The sequence below is a fragment of the Lucilia cuprina genome, chromosome 2 (genome assembly GCF_022045245.1).
Source record: "Lucilia cuprina isolate Lc7/37 chromosome 2, ASM2204524v1, whole genome shotgun sequence".
Taxonomy (NCBI): Eukaryota; Metazoa; Arthropoda; class Insecta; order Diptera; family Calliphoridae; genus Lucilia; species Lucilia cuprina.
Window position 1 is genome coordinate 16,873,995 of NC_060950.1, and position 17,414 is coordinate 16,891,408.

General features: G+C 30.0%; 1 protein-coding gene across 6 annotated transcripts in view; it reads left to right on the forward strand.

Annotated features, from left to right (window-relative positions):
* LOC111682255 (dnaJ homolog subfamily C member 7) overlaps window positions 1–4,801 on the forward strand; it is a 34,543-nt gene extending 29,742 nt beyond the window's left edge. For all 6 annotated transcript variants that reach the window (XM_046950878.1, XM_023444156.2, XM_023444155.2 and 3 more), the window contains 3 exons: window positions 280–732; window positions 803–1,647; window positions 4,066–4,801. In XM_046950878.1, coding sequence (XP_046806834.1) covers window positions 280–732; window positions 803–1,647; window positions 4,066–4,151 — 1,384 coding nt within the window. In that variant the 3' untranslated portion in view covers window positions 4,152–4,801. The remainder of the gene's footprint in view (window positions 1–279; window positions 733–802; window positions 1,648–4,065) is intronic.
* Window positions 4,802–17,414: the final 12,613 nt, after the last annotated feature.

Consider the following 17,414-nt stretch of genomic DNA (forward strand, 5'->3'; position numbering starts at 1 on the left):
TAGAACTGAACTAGAACTGAACTAGAACTGAACTAGAACTGAACTAGAACTGAACTAGAACTGAACTAGAACTGAACTAGAACTGAACTGAACTAGAACTGAACTAGAACTGAATTAGAACAGAACTAGAACTGAAATAGAACTGAACTAAAATTTAAGTAGAGCTAAACTAGAAAACAATAAGAATTTATTTAGATCTTTGTTGTATTTAATTGTTACAAATATGTACATTAAATTTCTGTCAATCCGTTATTTATCTCTGTCTCTTTCTAATTACAGCATTGCTGAAGAAAAGAAAAATCTTGGTAACGACCAATACAAAGCACAAAACTATCAGTCTGCTTTGAAATTCTACTCGGACGCCATATCACTATGTCCCGATTCGGCAACGTACTATGGCAATCGTGCTGCCTGTTATATGATGTTATCCAACTATACGAATGCATTAAATGATGCTCGTACCGCAGTGCGTTTAGATCCTAAATTTGAAAAAGCCTATGTGCGTATTGCTAAATGTTGTGTGGCCAAGGGTGATATTATTGGCACCGAACAGGCAATTAAACGTATAGAAGAAATTGATGCTCAAAGTAATGCTGTTAATGCCGAGAAACAGGCTGTACAGCAATTAAGACAATTGGAACAGACCATACAAACTAATTACGATACGAAAGCCTATCGTAATGTAGTTTACTATTTGGACTCGGCCATTAAACTAGCACCAGCTTGTTACCGGTTTGTAGCGAACTCTATTATTTTTTTATATTAAATTAAAACATTTTTATATATGGTTTTTCTATTTTAGTTATCGTCTTTTGAAAGCCGAATGTTTGGCTTATTTGGGTCGCTGTGATGAAGCTGTTGACATTGCCATTAGTGTTATGAAATTGGATAGTACCTCGGCTGACGCCATTTATGTGCGTGGTTTGTGTTTCTATTATACCGACAATTTAGAGAAGGGCATTAAACATTTCGAATTGGCCTTACAATTGGATCCCGATCATAAAAAAGCCAAAGAGATGCGCACCAAAAGCAAAACCCTCAAGGATATGAAAGAGAACGGCAATGTTCTGTTCAAATCCGGCCGCTATCGTGAAGCTCAAGCTGTCTACACGGATGCCTTACAAATCGATGAATTCAATAAAGATATCAATTCGAAACTTTTATACAATCGCGCCTTAGTCCACTCTAAAATCAATAATCTGCGTGAGGCGGTAGCTGATTGTACTCGTGTTTTAGAAATTAATGATAAATACTTAAAGGCGTTGTTGTTGCGTGCCCGTTGCTATAATGATCTCGAGAAATTCGATGAATGTGTTAATGATTATGAGGCCGCCTTACAGATTCAAAAGACTCCGGAGATTAAGAAATTGTTGCGTGATGCCAAATTTGCTTTGAAGAAATCTAAACGTAAGGATTATTATAAGATTTTGGGTGTCTCTCGCAGTGCTGGCGAAGAGGAGATAAAGAAGGCTTATCGCAAGAAGGCTTTAGTTCATCATCCCGATCGTCATGCCAACAGTTCGCCTGAGGAACGTAAAGAGCAGGAGTTAAAATTTAAGGAAATTGGTGAGGCTTATGCGATTTTGTCGGATCAAAGGAAAAAGATGCGTTACGATAGTGGTCAAGATATGGAAGAACATGAACAGGGTAAGTGAAATTTTTAGATTTTATGAAATATGAATTATGAATCATCTAGAACTGAACTAGAACTGAACTAGAACTGGACTAGAACTGAACTAGAACTGAACTAGAATTGAACTAGAACTGAACTAGAACTGAACTAGAACTGAACTAGAACTAAACTAGAACTAAACTAGAACTGAACTAGAACTGAACTAGTACTGAACTAGAACTGAACTAGAACTGAATTAGAACTGAACTAGAATTGAACTATAACTGAAAGTCTATTTTGCAAACTAGTCCATTTATTTTGGAAACTAGAAGAGATATAACCAAAATAACGATAATCTGTGATCACTCTTATTTCCCATCAAAAATCCACTTTTTGAGTGAAAACATAAAAGTCCATTTATTTTGGAAACTAGAAGAGATAGAGCCAAAATAACGATAATCTGTGATCACTCTTATTTCCCATCCAAAATCCACTTTTTGAGTGAAAACATAAAAGTCCATTTATTTTGGAAACTAGAAGAGATAGAGCCAAAATAACGATAATCTGTGATCACTCTTATTTCAAAATCCATTTTTTGAGTCAAAAATCCATTTTTTGAGTCAAAAATCTTTTTTTTGTGTCAAAAATCCACTTTTTGAGTGCAAACATAAAAGTCCATTTATTTTGGAAACTAGAAGAGATAGAGCCAAAATAACGATAATCTGTGATCACTCTTATTTTCTACCAAAAATCCATTTTTTGAGTCAAAAATCCATTTTTTGAGTGAAAACATAAAAGTACATTTATTTTGGAAACTAGAAGAGATAGAGCCAAAATAACGATAATCTGTGATCACTTTTATTTCCCATCCAAAATCCACTTTTTGAGTGAAAACATAAAAGTCCATTTATTTTGGAAACTAGAAGAGATAGAGCCAAAATAACGATAATCTGTGATCACTCTTATTTCCCATCCAAAATCCATTTTTTGAGTCAAAAATCCATTTTTTGAGTGAAAACATAAAAGTCCATTTATTTTGGAAACTAGAAGAGATAGAGCCAAAATAACGATAATCTGTGATCACTTTTATTTCCCATCCAAATCCATTTTTTGAGTGAAAACATAAACGTCCATTTATTTTGGAAACTAGAACAGATAGAGCCAAAATAACGATAATCTGTGATCACTTTTATTTCCCATCCAAAATCCATTTTTTAGTGAAAACATAAAAGTCCATTTATTTTGGAAACTAGAAGAGATAGAGCCAAAATAACGATAATCTGTGATCACTCTTATTTCCCATCCAAAATCCATTTTTTTTAGTGAAAACATAAAAGCCCATTTATTTTGGAAACTAGAACAGATAGAGCCAAAATAACGATAATCTGTGATCACTCTTGTTTTCTATCAAAAATCCATTTTTTTAGTCAAAAATCAAATTTTTGAGTGAGAACATAAAAGTCCATTTATTTTGGAAACTAGAAGAGATAGAGCAAAATAACGATAATCTGTGATCACTCCTATTTCCCATCAAAAATCCACTTTTTGAGTCAAAAATCCATTTTTTGAGTCAAAAATCCATTTTTTGAGTTAAAAATCTTTTTTTTTTTTGTCAAAAATCCATTTTTTGAGTGAAAACATAAAAGTCCATTTATTTTGGAAACTAGAAGAGATAGAGCCAAAATAACAATAATCTGTGATCACTCTTATTTTCTACCAAAAATCCATTTTTTGAGTCAAAAATCCATTTTTTGAGTGAAAACATAAAAGTCCATTTATTTTGGAAACTAGAAGAGATAGAGCCAAAATAACAATAATCTGTGATCACTCTTATTTTTTATCAAAAATCGATTTTTTGAGTGAAAACATAAAAGTCCATTTATTTTGGAAACTAGAAGAGATAGAGCCAAAAATCCAAAATCCATTTTTTGAGTGAAAACATAAAAGTTCATTTATTTTGGAAACTAGAAGAGATAGAGCCAAAATAACGATAATCCGTGATCACTCTTATTTTCTATCAAAAATCCATTTTTTGAGTGAAAACATAAAAGTCCACTTATTTTGGAAACTACAAGAGATAGAGCCAAAATAACGATAATCTGTGATCACTCTTATTTCCCAACAAAAATCCACTTTTTGAGTGAAAACATAAAAGTTCATTTATTTTGGAAACTAGAAGAGATAGAGCCAAAATTACGATAATCTGTGATCACTTTGCTTCTCATCTAGAACTGAACTAGAACTGAACTAGAACTGAACTAGAACTGAACTAGAACTCAACTAGAACTGAACTAGATCTGATCTAGAACTGAACTAGATCTGAGTTAGATCTAAACTAGCACTGAACTAGGACTGACCTAGAACTGAACTAGAACTGATTTCACTGAAAGTTTTAAATTGTACTACAAATATGAAATTTCACTAAAATTTAATTCTATTTCTCTATGTTTCAGCTGATTTTGATCCTAATCAAATGTTCCGTCACTTCTTCCAATTTGGTGGTGGCCCTACCGGTCAATCGTTTGGGTTTGAATTTTAAACATAAATTGAAAAAAGTTGCGTTATTATTGTCATCTAAAAATAACAACATGAACTCTTAAAACTCTTTAAACAAAATCAACAACCAACTATACCACCCGCCGTCGTCATTGTTGTCATCCTTAACAATATTACCATAAAAAAAAGAACACAACAACAGCAATTGCAACAAAATCTTTAAAAACGCAACAAAAAACCCCTTTTTAAAAAAATTATATAATTTTGCATGTTCATTAAAAATTAAATACAAATTTAATAAACATTATATAAATGATAAAATTTAATAATAAAAATTAAAACTTAATATATTCCAACAAATGCCACATGACAGACAACAAGAAAAAAAAACTAAAACTAATTTAACAGCATATTAGAAAAGAAAATATAAATAAATAATTGTGGACTTAATAGCAAAAAAACCTAATTTCAAAAAAAAAGAATTAAAATTTGTTAAAATTAATTGAATTCAATATCAATATAACTGATTAAATTTAAAAAATAAATAAATAAAAAAATACCTTATAGCTAAACCACAAATTATACTTAGATTAAACATAGATTTTACATAAAAACATAATGAAAATAAAACAAAACAGCAAAAAAATATAGAAAAAAATCAAAAACAATGTATTTGTTATTGTAAAATTACTTTTTTAAAGATTTCACACAAAAAAACCACTAATTTGCTGCAAAAGAAAAAAATTATTCATTGTTTAATTATAAGATTTCTTAGTTTTTGTGTTTGTTGAACAAATTCCTTCTGCTCCCTGCTTCTCCTAGCAATTCCCCTTCTTCATTAAAATCATTAATTATTTTTCATTTTTCTATTTCTTTTTATTTTTTTAGTTGTAAGTTATTTTCTTTTTGTATGCTTTTCAATTTATTATAATATTAATTTTTAGAGATGTAAGCATTTTTCTTTTCTTTAATTTTATGCAAACAAATTTTGTTTGTAACAAAAAAAAAATTCTTTTTAATTTTAATTTAGTTTTAATTCATTTTATTTGCAACTAAGTTGTATGTGTGTGTGTGTTGCTATCTTACAAAATTTAGTTGATTTTCTTTTTTTTTATATGTTTAAATAAATTTATTGATGTTTTTTTCCATGGGATATTATTAATGTAAAATTAAAAAGGGTTTTAATGGAATATAAATGAAAATCGAAAAATTTTCAATTTTAAATCAAATGTCCTCTTTTGGATGTATAGGTGTTATGTGGAAGTAGTAAGTAATATCCAGCAGTTCGACGGGATAGTCCCGAACTGACCACTTAACCTACCACTTGTGGTGGCCCCTAGCCACCTGACTACCCAGGTGACCGACTATTTTAACATGGGCTTGTCCTACGAGGAAGTCAATCGTCACTCTACACCCTACAAAGAGACAGTAAAGACACGATTGCCTCCGCTCTCGCTTACAAAGAGGGCACTAAAGTAACGACTGTCTTCATTCTCGTTTACAAAGAGTTTATTTGTAACGAAAGACCCAAAACATACGAATTGGAGTCAGCCAGGTTGTAAGATATTAATGAAAGTGTCTACTCTCTAGAATACTATGGGACAATAATGTGACGATTGACCCGATATAAATATGAGTCAACCATATGATGGCATATTAGTAGAAAGTAATAATCATTTCTCCAAAAGATGGGTAAAATATATACTTTCGGAAGTACAACAAAAAAAAAAAAAACACTTTTAAGAGTATAATCTCTAGGTTACTTGAGCACAGTAAAGAGACGACTGCCTCCGCTCCCGCTTACAAAGGGGACACTAAAGTGACGACTGTCTTCCTTCTCGATTACAAAGGGTACATAAGTGTCGAATGACCCAAAACATACGAATTACGATCATCCAGGCGGTTAACTATTAGTGGAAATGACGGTCTTTTTCGTATGCATTGACTCTTTGTCGAACTGCTGGGTATTACAAAGTTCTCCTACGACTACTAGGCAAATATAAGGGGACCATTATCAGCTGAATCCGCTTGATCGGGTCAAATGTGTGTGGCTAAACTATAGCTCTTGACCACAATATAAAATTTATCACGCTTTGTCTTTGAATGGCCAAAATATGAGGGAGAAATTGTATTTCTGATTCAGATTTATAGCGGCTTAATCATTTAGCGCGGGTTTTTATTACCTTAGCTATTGGCCAGATAAACCTAAGTTATAAGTAAGAATACACAATCAACAAAAACAATAAAATAATGAATTCGGAAGTAGCAAAACTTATTATTTCACGTAAATAGTCACTCATATTCTGCATTTCGATTACGTTTACGCATTCAGTTACGCAATGACCGAAAAAAGGTATGAATCGTATGAAAAAGTAGAATCAATTCCATTTCGTTTCAATGCTTTACGATTCTCGCTTATTCTACATTTCGATCGTAAATACGTTTTTGTAAGGGCGAGTTTTTCTGATAAAGATAATCTTCATTCCTTGGTTAAACTTGGTTTAATATATTTTTCGTGTTTTTCAGTTATCAGTAAAGTTACTTATTAACTTAATTTAACTGAGTGTTAAACCAATTAAACTCAAGTTATAAGTGAGAAAACACAATTAACAAAAACAATAAAACAATGATTTAGGAAGATCAAAAACTTGCAATTATTTGATTTATTTTGTTTTATTATTATTTTAAATGTTTATTTAACATTCTTGCAAAATTTTCCATTTTACAAAAGTATTGTTTGCAAAAAAACAGCTGTTCATTGTTTATGTTTTTGATTGAAGAGTTGGCAATACTAACAGCAATACTTAGTTAACTGCGCTTAAATCTAAAACTGAAAAACACAATCATCGGTTAAAGTCCGCCTAAATTTATTCCGAGTTTAAGCTAACAGCTACTTAAGCCTAGTTTAACTGAGTAGTAAGAAACTTGCCCTTAGTATGTTTAGATTTCATTTCTGGCTTATTAGTTTGTAAGGCAGTGTAATCGAACTTTGTTAATGTTAAGTTCCACTTAAAAAATCTAGGTTTTGGGCCATATTTGAGACATTTTCTGAGAGTATGTTAGTAATATCTCCCTTCTTTGATAGGCAGAATCCTTTAGCTTTTACCAGTAAAGTTGTCGATAAATGGAGCTCGTTCACACGATATTGGATCTGCGCTTCGGAACTAACCGATTCTCAACTCAGCATCAACTGGGCAGTGTAATCATCTGAAAGTATCTCGGTTATATCTTCCATCTTCCTTCAGAATCCTTCAGCTATAACCAGTAAAATTGTCGACAAATACAACTCGTTCCCACGACATTGGATCTTTGCTACGGAACTACCCAACTCTCGATTGGCTAAAGATTGTCAACTCAGCATCTGATTTATCAACTTTAAGTTTTTTCCTTCAGGGAAGAACATCCAGTCACAGCGTCAATCTGTTACAATAAACACAACATCACCCCATAGACTGCAACGTGTATCTATGAGCATCGCCTACAAGAGAAAATGAGGATACTTTTAGTTAAGAAACATAATGTTATGTTGACTTTTGGAATGTTACCGGAGGAGTCACATATCATACAGTTTGATGGTAATAATGTTTAGATTTCATTTCTGGGTTAATAGTTTTTGGGCAGTGTAATCATCTGAAAGTATCTCGGTAATATCTTTCATCTTCCTTCTGAATCCTTCAGCTATCACCAGTGAAGTTGGCGACAAATACAATTCGTTCCCATATATTCCTAATACATATGTCAATCTGTTACAATAAACACAACTTCACCAAATGGATTGAAACGTTGAGGAATGAAGATAGTTTTAGTTAAGAAACATAATGTTAATGTTGACTTTTTGAATATTACAGAAGGAGTCACACCGACTTTAACATTACACAACTTAATGCTTTCCCAAGACATGTCAGCATCGTTATAACCATCTACAAGAGAAAAAGGAGGTCCTTTAAAAAAACATAATGTTATGTTGCCTTCTGGAATGTAACCAGAGGACTCATCCCAACTTTAACATCACACAGTTTGATGCTCAGCCCACAGTGAAAATGTCAGCAGGGTCCTTTACTTATATGAGAAGAATATATAATCGAGAGGGAAAAAAAGACTTAACGGCTACCGCGCTGTTCCTGATACATATGTCCAACATATATTCAACTGCTCAGGCTACTCTAACCAATTTCTAGGTTTGTACCTCAACAGCAAACAGCCGGATTAAAAATCTATAGTTTTAGTTGGTAGTATATCTATCTCTTGCCGTAGTAGTTGATGGAACGCAAATTCGGACTGAACATCTGTCTAATTATTACGACAGCAAACACGAATAAATTGCAAACATTTTTTGCGGAGGAACACATACATAAACACATGTAGGGGTAAACTAAACAAGGCAACGGCTTTCAACGACTTGTGCACTAAAATGTTCGTTAAGAGATGTCGCCGACTTTTATATAACTTTTATATCAGATTGAAGGGATCAGCTAGGAATGTCAAGAGGGACCTTTATATATTAAAGAAAAACGTCTTAGTTCGATGCAGGTTACGTTGAATCAATACCTAGTGTGGTTTTCTCTTCTCTTGTGTGTATAGCTTATGCGAACAGGAGTGTATATGAAATCGAATAACTTATATACTGTAAATCGGAAGTGTTAATCACGTGGATTTAGGTTAAAAAGAATTAAAAAGAAAAAACTCCAGATTGTGTTCAAAAATGATTGAGCTATTCCAAAATATTTTCGAATATATCTCGAACACCAGTCAATACGCACACACATACTCAGAATTTATATCAAATGGTTAACATCTCGAAAGCATGTCTGATACAAGATTTTGGATCCCAAATATATCTGAGATCTTTGAAAAATTAGGAAAAAATAGGCCAGATGGGAAAGTGTGTAATATATCATTATGATAACTAATTCTTCTGACTTTGCCTCGTCCAAATGATGTAGATTTTGAAAATCTTTTAAAAAAAAAACCTTTTTAATTTTCATTAAACAACATTTAATAAATATCACCCCTATTCTGCATTTCGATTACGTTTACGCAATGATCGAAAAAAGATATTCCAACAAAAAACTGAATCGTAAGAAAAAGAAGGAGTCAATGCTTTCCATTTCGTTTCAAAGCTTTACGAGCTATTATTTAAACCTCTTTTAGTTATAGATAGAAAATCCCTATTGTTTTAAAATATGTGGCTTTAGTTACAATTTTCTTGTTTTCATTTTCTTACTTTTACTTGCTTTAAATAATCTTAAACAAACTTTTTTAAAAATATTTTTAATCTAAATTTTCCTGCCAACTATTTTTAATTTTTGATATATTTTTAAGAAATTACTCAACATTAAAAAATTGGTCTATTTATACTTGTAATTAATAAAAATTAAAAGTCATTTATTTATTACAAATAGTTATTGGTTTTAAGGTTAATTGAAATAAATATTATAAAAGATAAGAAAAAAAAACTATTAATAATACTATGTATACAAAATGGGTGAATATAATTTATGAAAATAAAAGATTTAGTTAATTTTGTGAAAAGTTTATCTCTCGCAAGTAAATCAATTTTAATGATCAATAATATATTATATTTTAAAAACAATGTCTCATATTTTAAAAAAAAATATCTAAATTTAAATAAACTAAAATAGGTTTTGAAGAGTTTAATTTAAATATAGTTGTAATTGAATTAGTAGTTTTTCGAAATTAATAACAATTCTATGGACTAACCTATTATTTCGCCTACGAACTATGATATGGATTAGTCTAGGGGCCAATATCTAAACTATTTATCAGTCTCTTGAGTAATCTGTTGTTGTTGTAACAGCTGTATTTAGGTCCAAGCCAAGAAATTGGGCTACTTCAATAGGGTTAGTCCATAAATCCATTAGGCTAAGTGAAGTAGGGTGGGCTGGACAGTTGAATATGTGGTGGGTATCATGGGGACCCTGTCCACAAGATGGGCATATATTGGGGATGGCACGGTCTATGCAGGACCAGTAGGCGTTGAGCCTGTTTCTCCATCCCGATCTCAGTTGTGCCAGAGCAACTCTTGTTTTCCGTGGCAGGTTCTTCTCTATTTCTGCTATGGGCGGTGGGCGAGCTCCAAGAACGACATTCATGCGGAAACCTGAAACCGCGGTATTGATGGCGTCTCTATGAATGTCGTTCAAAGCTGCTGTATACGAAGTCTGATCTAAGGGATCCTGTACATAACTTTGTATGCTCTCTCTTTGTATACACGAAGGTCCTTCCTGACATGCCTAGGGGGAGCATCCAACTGTGTGAAGTAATCTGTCTGAGTAAAAACTAAAACTGAGTAATCTGTCGACTAGTCTAGTTATAGACTTGTCTATCTAGTCTATTGATTAGTGTTTTAGCTATTTATTTGTCTTAACTGGTCAATTGACTAGTCCATTGTTCTATTCATTGGTCATTTGATCAATCTATGGAATAGTTTGTTGAATAGAGTGTTGACTAGTTGCTTCACTAATTTTCGATTTTAATCAGTCTACTTTTGGTAGACTAGTCCATCGACTAGTTTATAGTCTAGTCTAATGTATATACATTGTCTAGTCTATTGGTTACCTTATGTACTAGTCTATTATATTCTGTGTACTAGTAATAAACAAATGGACTAATCTATTGTTTTGTCTACTGTCTAAAGTATTTACTAGTCTATTGAGTATTTGGTCGAATAATCTAGTTATAGACTAGTATATTGTCTATACTTTTGACTAGTCTAGTGTCTATGTACTACTCTATTCTAGTAAAAAATGTACTAGTAATAAATGGACTATTAAATATATGAAAACCCGTCTACCTGTGGACTAGTTTATAGACTAATCTATTGTCTATTGAGTAATCGTTCGACTAGTCTAGTTATAGACTTGCCTATACTTTTGACTTGTCTATTGTCTCGTCTATGGACTAGTTTACAATCTATTCCATTCATTAGTCTTTGTCTTAACTGGCCAATTGATTTGTCTATTGACTGATCTTTGGATAAATCTCTGGAATAGGCTATTGACTAGACTGGGGACTAGTCGCTGAAATAGTTGATTGCTTAATTTACATTTCGACTGGCTAGTTTACAAACCAGACTATCTTTTGACTACTTTATAGACAATTCTATTATCGAACCTATTGCGGATTCTATTATCTAGTCTAGTCTACCATCCACACTTTTGACTCTCTATTCTATGGATTAGTCTATCAAATATTAACTTTTTAGAACTGGTCTATTGACTAGCATGTAGATAAGTCTATTGTTAAGACTATTGACTGGACTATATAGTTCAACCTATGGCATTGTCTATTACATTGAAATTTCGAAATAGAAAAGCGTTTATCTAGTATATTGTCTAGTCTACTGTCTACACTATTAACAGGTCTATTTATTAGCCTATTCAGTAGTCTGACTATTAGTCAATTGACTAGACTGTGGACTAGTTAATTGACTAATTTACTTTACGATTTTATGTAGACTGTTTATGTAGACTAGTCTGTCTATCGACTAGTTTATAGACTAGTCTTTACTTTTCACTAGTCGTCTATCTAGTATATGTCTACCTTATTCATTAGTCTTTAAACCAATTATTTGTCCAAACTGGCCAGTAGACTGGTCCATTGTTAAGTCTACTGACTGGTCTATTGACTAAATTGTGGACTATTTAATTGACTACTTCCCGATTTTAACAATTGGTTAATTTGCAAACTAGTTTGTTTATTGTTTACTATACTATCGACTAGTCTACTGTCTATACTTTTGACTAGTCGTCTATTTAGTCTATTCATTAGTTTTTCAATTAATAATTTGTCTAAACTGGCCTTTTGACTAGTCTGTTGATTGATCTATTGACTAATCCTTTGTTTAGTCTGGTATATATCAATCTGTGTAATAGTCTATTGACTAGATTGTCGACTAGTCGATGAACTCGATCATAAACTTATTTACTTTATGACTTGAACTATTGACTTGTTTACGAACCAATCTGTCTATTGATTAGTTTATAGACTAGTCTTTTATCTTGCCTATTATTGATTCAATTGCCCTATTATCTAGTCTATTGACTAATCTGCTGTCCACACTATTGACTAGTATTGAACTGGCCCTTTGACTAGTATGTGGAGAAGTCTATTGTTTAGTCTATTGACTGGTGTAAGGCTATTAACTTATCTTAACTGGTCTATTGACTAGACTGTGGACAAGTCAATTGTTTAGTCTATTGACTGGTCTAAGGATCTTTCTATTGACTTCTCTATTAAATAGTTTATGGTCTATTTGTTTGACTAATTTACTATTCGACTTGTGTTGGGGAATCACCCCTATTCTGCATTTCGATTACGTTTACGCATTTAGTTACGCAACGATCGAAAAAAGGTTTTCCAACAAAAAACTGAATCGTAAGAAAAAGAAAAAGCAATTCCATTTCGTTTCAATGCTTTACGAACGAGTGTATTCTGCGTTACGATCGTACCTACGTTTTTGTAAGTTGTTGTTTGTGTGGCGGAGAGTCGAATCGAAATGCATAATAAAAAAGTTGCAAAACGGAGAAAATTTCGATTCCAATTGAAATGCAGAATAGGCGTCAGTATATTTTCCATGACTGCTATATACTAAAGTCTATAAACTAATCTTAGTACTATCCTATTATCTTAATTATGGACTAGTCTATATAAAAATCTATTACCTGTGGAATTGTGAAAGCTTAATTTGAATTTTTTCAAACTAAGGGAAATTGGGTATTACAGTAATTGAAATCGAGAAATCTAGTGAGCCCGGGAAATCTGCACCAAAGAAAAATGAACACGGAACGAATGTAAAGCGCTGTATAAGGCTTCAATCATAAGCTGCTGAAATCTGCTTAGACTATAACTGTAACGAGTACAACTGATTCGTGTGAAACGATTATTGAAAAAACTGATTTTTTTTTTTCTAAATAAAACACATTTATTTTTTTTTTAATTTTTCATGTCCACATACATATTTTTATTTTTTTATTTAATTTTTTTAATATTTTTTTTGTTTATTTTTTTTTCTTTTTCAAATAAACTTTTTTTTGGTAGGTACACATTTATTTAATTTTATTTTTTATTTGTTTTATTAACAATTATTATTTTCTTGTTTAATTACCAATTCAATTATTTTTATTTTATTTTAAAAAATAAATGAAAACATTTACATTCAATATAATATTGGTATTTTCTTAATTTTTCTTTATTTTTAATTTTATTATTATTTTATTATTTTTACTAAAAATTTATTTCACTAACTAGAGGATTTTTCTTTGTAAAAATTTTATAATTAATTTTTTTTTGTATATTACAATGCAAAAAGGAAAAAGAAAACGTTATTATTAAATCTTAAATTAGATAAATTTATTTTAAATTAAACAGAAAAATTGCTGTTTATATATATAAACACTAAATAATAAAAATAACTCTTAATAAAAAAAATAATAAAGAATATAATAATAATAATAAAACAACTTATTAACTAAACTTATATATTAATGTATTTTATATTTTCATTTGATGGTATAAAAAAAGAACATCCTGTTTAAACAAGGTACATATATATTTTGTTTGTTGTTATAAATTTACTTTTAAAATTATTAACATAATTTATTTGTTTATAATTATTATACAATTTCAATTCTATTATTATTAAAGTACGATGTACAAAAGTTTGTATTCACCAGATTTTAAATGAAATTTAAAAACTATCTTAATCGGAATGAAATTTTTAAACATGGGGATTTATAAAAATTTAAATTTTCAATCCACTAGATAATCTATCTCAATTATCAATTTAGTGAATCGTAAATCTTCAGATGTATATTCAAATCAATTTTCTGAAGGCCTCAGATTTGCTTGGGATTTAAATTTTTATAATTCTTTAAGATATGCTCTCGTCTTGTTTCCTAATTAAAATCTGAAAAATGGTTTTATTAATAACATATATAAATATCAGCCAAAAAACAAAATTATCTAAACTTTTGTTGAAAGTTTTTAATATATAAATATCAGCCAAATGTCAAAAAACCAAATTATCTAAACTTTTGTTGAAAGTTTTTTAATGACATATCTTTAATACCATTGAAAATCAGGCAATAGTCTTATTTCTAACTCAGGTTTTAGTCTTGACTATAGCTCAGACTTAAGTCTTGTATATAGCTCTTTATATATTTTTGACTATAGACTTGACATCACTTCAGACTATAGTCTTGACTATTGTTCATATTATAGTCTTAACTATAGTTTATACTACAGTCACTATAGTCTAGACTATAGACTCCAAGTATGGACTATTGTCAAGACTATAGTCTGAACAATAGTCCAGACTAAAGTCTAAACTATAGTCAAGAAATTCAGGTTATAGTATTATTAATAACAAAGCTATAGTCTCGACTATAGCTCAGACTATAGTCTTGACTATTGTTCATATTATAGTCTTAACTATAGTTCATACTACAGTCACTATAGTCTAGACTATAGACTCCAAGTATGCACTATTGTCAAGACTATAGTCTGAAAAATAGTCCAGACTAAAGTCCAAACTATAGTCAAGAAATTCAGGTTATAGTATTATTAATAACAATGCTATAGTATCGACTATAGCTCAGACTAAAGTGTTGACATCACTTCAGCTCATAGTATTTACTATAGTCCAGACTAGGTTTAGACTATAGCCTTGATTATAGTTCAGATTATAGTCTTGACTATTGTAGAGACTATAGCTCAAACTATAGACTTGACTATAGTTTATACTACAGCAACTATAGTCTAAACTAAAAACTGCACTATAGTCTAGACTATGGACTGCATTATAGTCTAAACTCTAAACTATACTCAAGACTATAGTCTGAACTTTACTCAAGTCTAGACTATAGATTACATTATAGTCTAGACTATATATTGCATTATAGTCTGCCCTAAAGTCAAGACTTAAGTGTAAATTGTAGTCAAGACTTTAGACTGAACTATAATCCATACTATAGTCTAAACTATAGTCAAGACTATTGTCTAAACTGTAGCCAAGACTAAACTTTAAACTATATTCAAGTCTATAGTCTGAACTTTAATCAAGTCTGAACTATAGACTGCACTTTAGTCTAGACTATAGACTGCATTATAGTGTAGACTTTAGACTGCATTATAGTCTAGACAGACTGCATTATATTCAATACTATAGACTGCATTATATTCTGAACACTAGTCCAGACCATAGTCTGAACAATCGTCCAGACTAAAGTCTAAACTATAGTCAGGACTATAGTCTGAACTATTGTTCAGACTATAGTGAGAGTCTTGACTACAAATTAGACTTAAGTATTGACTATAGGGCAGACTATTATGCAATCTATAGTCTAGACTGTAATGCAGTTCATATTCTTGACTTGACTATAGTCTTGACTATAATGCAATCTGTCTAGGCTATAATGCAGTCTATAGTCTAGACTTGATCAAAGTTTAGAATATAGTCTTGACTATAGTTTAAAGTTTAGTCATGACTACAGTTTAGACTATAGTCTTGGTTATAGTATAAACTATAGTCTGGACTATAGCTTAGTCTAAAGCCTTGACTACAATTTAGACTTAAGTCTTGAATATAGTTAAGACTATAGTCTTGACTAAAGTGCAGACTATAGTCCTGACTTTAGTGAAGACTATAGTTTAGACTATAGTCTTGAGTATAGTTTAGACTATAGTCTTAACTATAGAACGACAATAGTTAAGATAATAGACTTGACTATAATTAAGACAATAGTCTTAACTTTAGTTTAGACAACAATCTATGCTATAGTTTAGATTATAGTATGCATTGTATAGTCGACTATAGCATAGACTATAGTCTGGACTATAGTTTAGACTAAAGTCATGACTACAATTTAGACTTAAGTCTTGATTATAGTCTTGACTAAAGTGCAGACTTTAGTCTTGACTTTAGCGAAGACTATAGTCTTGTACTATAGTCTTGACTATAGTCTGTACTATAGTCTTGACAATAGTCTGTACTATAGTCTTAACAATAGTTTTGTACTATAGTCTTGACTATAGTCTTGTACTATAGCCTTGACTATAGTCTTGTCTATAGTCTTGACAATAGTCTTGTACTATAGTCTTAACTATAGTCTTGTACTAAACTCTTGACTATAGTTTTAACTAAAGTGCAGACTTAAGCCTTTCCTATAGTTCAGCCTATAGTCTTGGCTACAGTTATGACTTTCATTCTCAATCTGGTGAATTTTTGATTTATTTCAATAATAGCTCTGTTTCTTTACCCGTCAGAGTATTATTCCTTAGTACATACTTTATATGCATTGGTGTGTGTGTTTTTTTAGAAAAATATTAGAAAAGAATATTTAAAATTAGATAAAAAATAAAACTAAACATTAAATTTTTTTTAAGAAATTAAAACCAAAATAAGTTTTTTTTGCAAAAAATATAAAAAAATTAAGGAATATATATTTTTAAAAAACAATAAATTCCTGTTATGTTGGTTTTTTTTAATTTTCTTTTTTTTTCAACATTTACAAATACAGTAGTTTTTATTTTTATTTTCAATATATATTTTTTTGGATTTTTTTGTGTTTTTGAAACTTAAATACTAAAGTGTTTTTGAAACAATTAAATTCTATATTTTTATTTCTTTCATTATGCTTATATAAAAAAAATTATAAAATAGAAAAAACATTTTATAATTATTTTTTTTATAAAGTTTTCAATTTATTAAAAAAAATAAAAATAATTATAAAATGTTTTTTTTTAGTTTTTTTTTGTTTGATTTTTTACTAAAAATAATTTTTCTAAAAAAATATTTATGTATGTTTATAAAAAAATTTAAGTTAATTATAAATTACTTAAGAAAATTGTTTTTTTTTTAATTTTAATTCATAAAAAAATTAAAAAATTAATATTATATAAATTTGTAAAATATTAAAAAAAATAAAATACACAAGACAACTGACTGTTCTACTTATGACTTGAATTTGTTTAAATTAATGACTATTTTTTTTTTGTTTATTTGTTGTTATTTGTTTAACTATTGAACTTTTTGTTAAATGTTTTTTTATTTAAAAAAAATGACTGTTTCTTTTTTTTGCAAATTAATTATTTAATTAAATAATTAATTATGTTATTGTTAAAGTAGTTAGTTTAAAAAATTAGCGAGGTACTTTTTTTCCATTACAAAAAAAAAAAATAATTATGTAAAATATTGGAGTTGTTGTTTTTGGGGGGGGGTGGAAAATTTTATTTAGTTAAAATGGAATTATATTGTACTTTTCTCTTTCTCTCTCTTTCTTTTTTC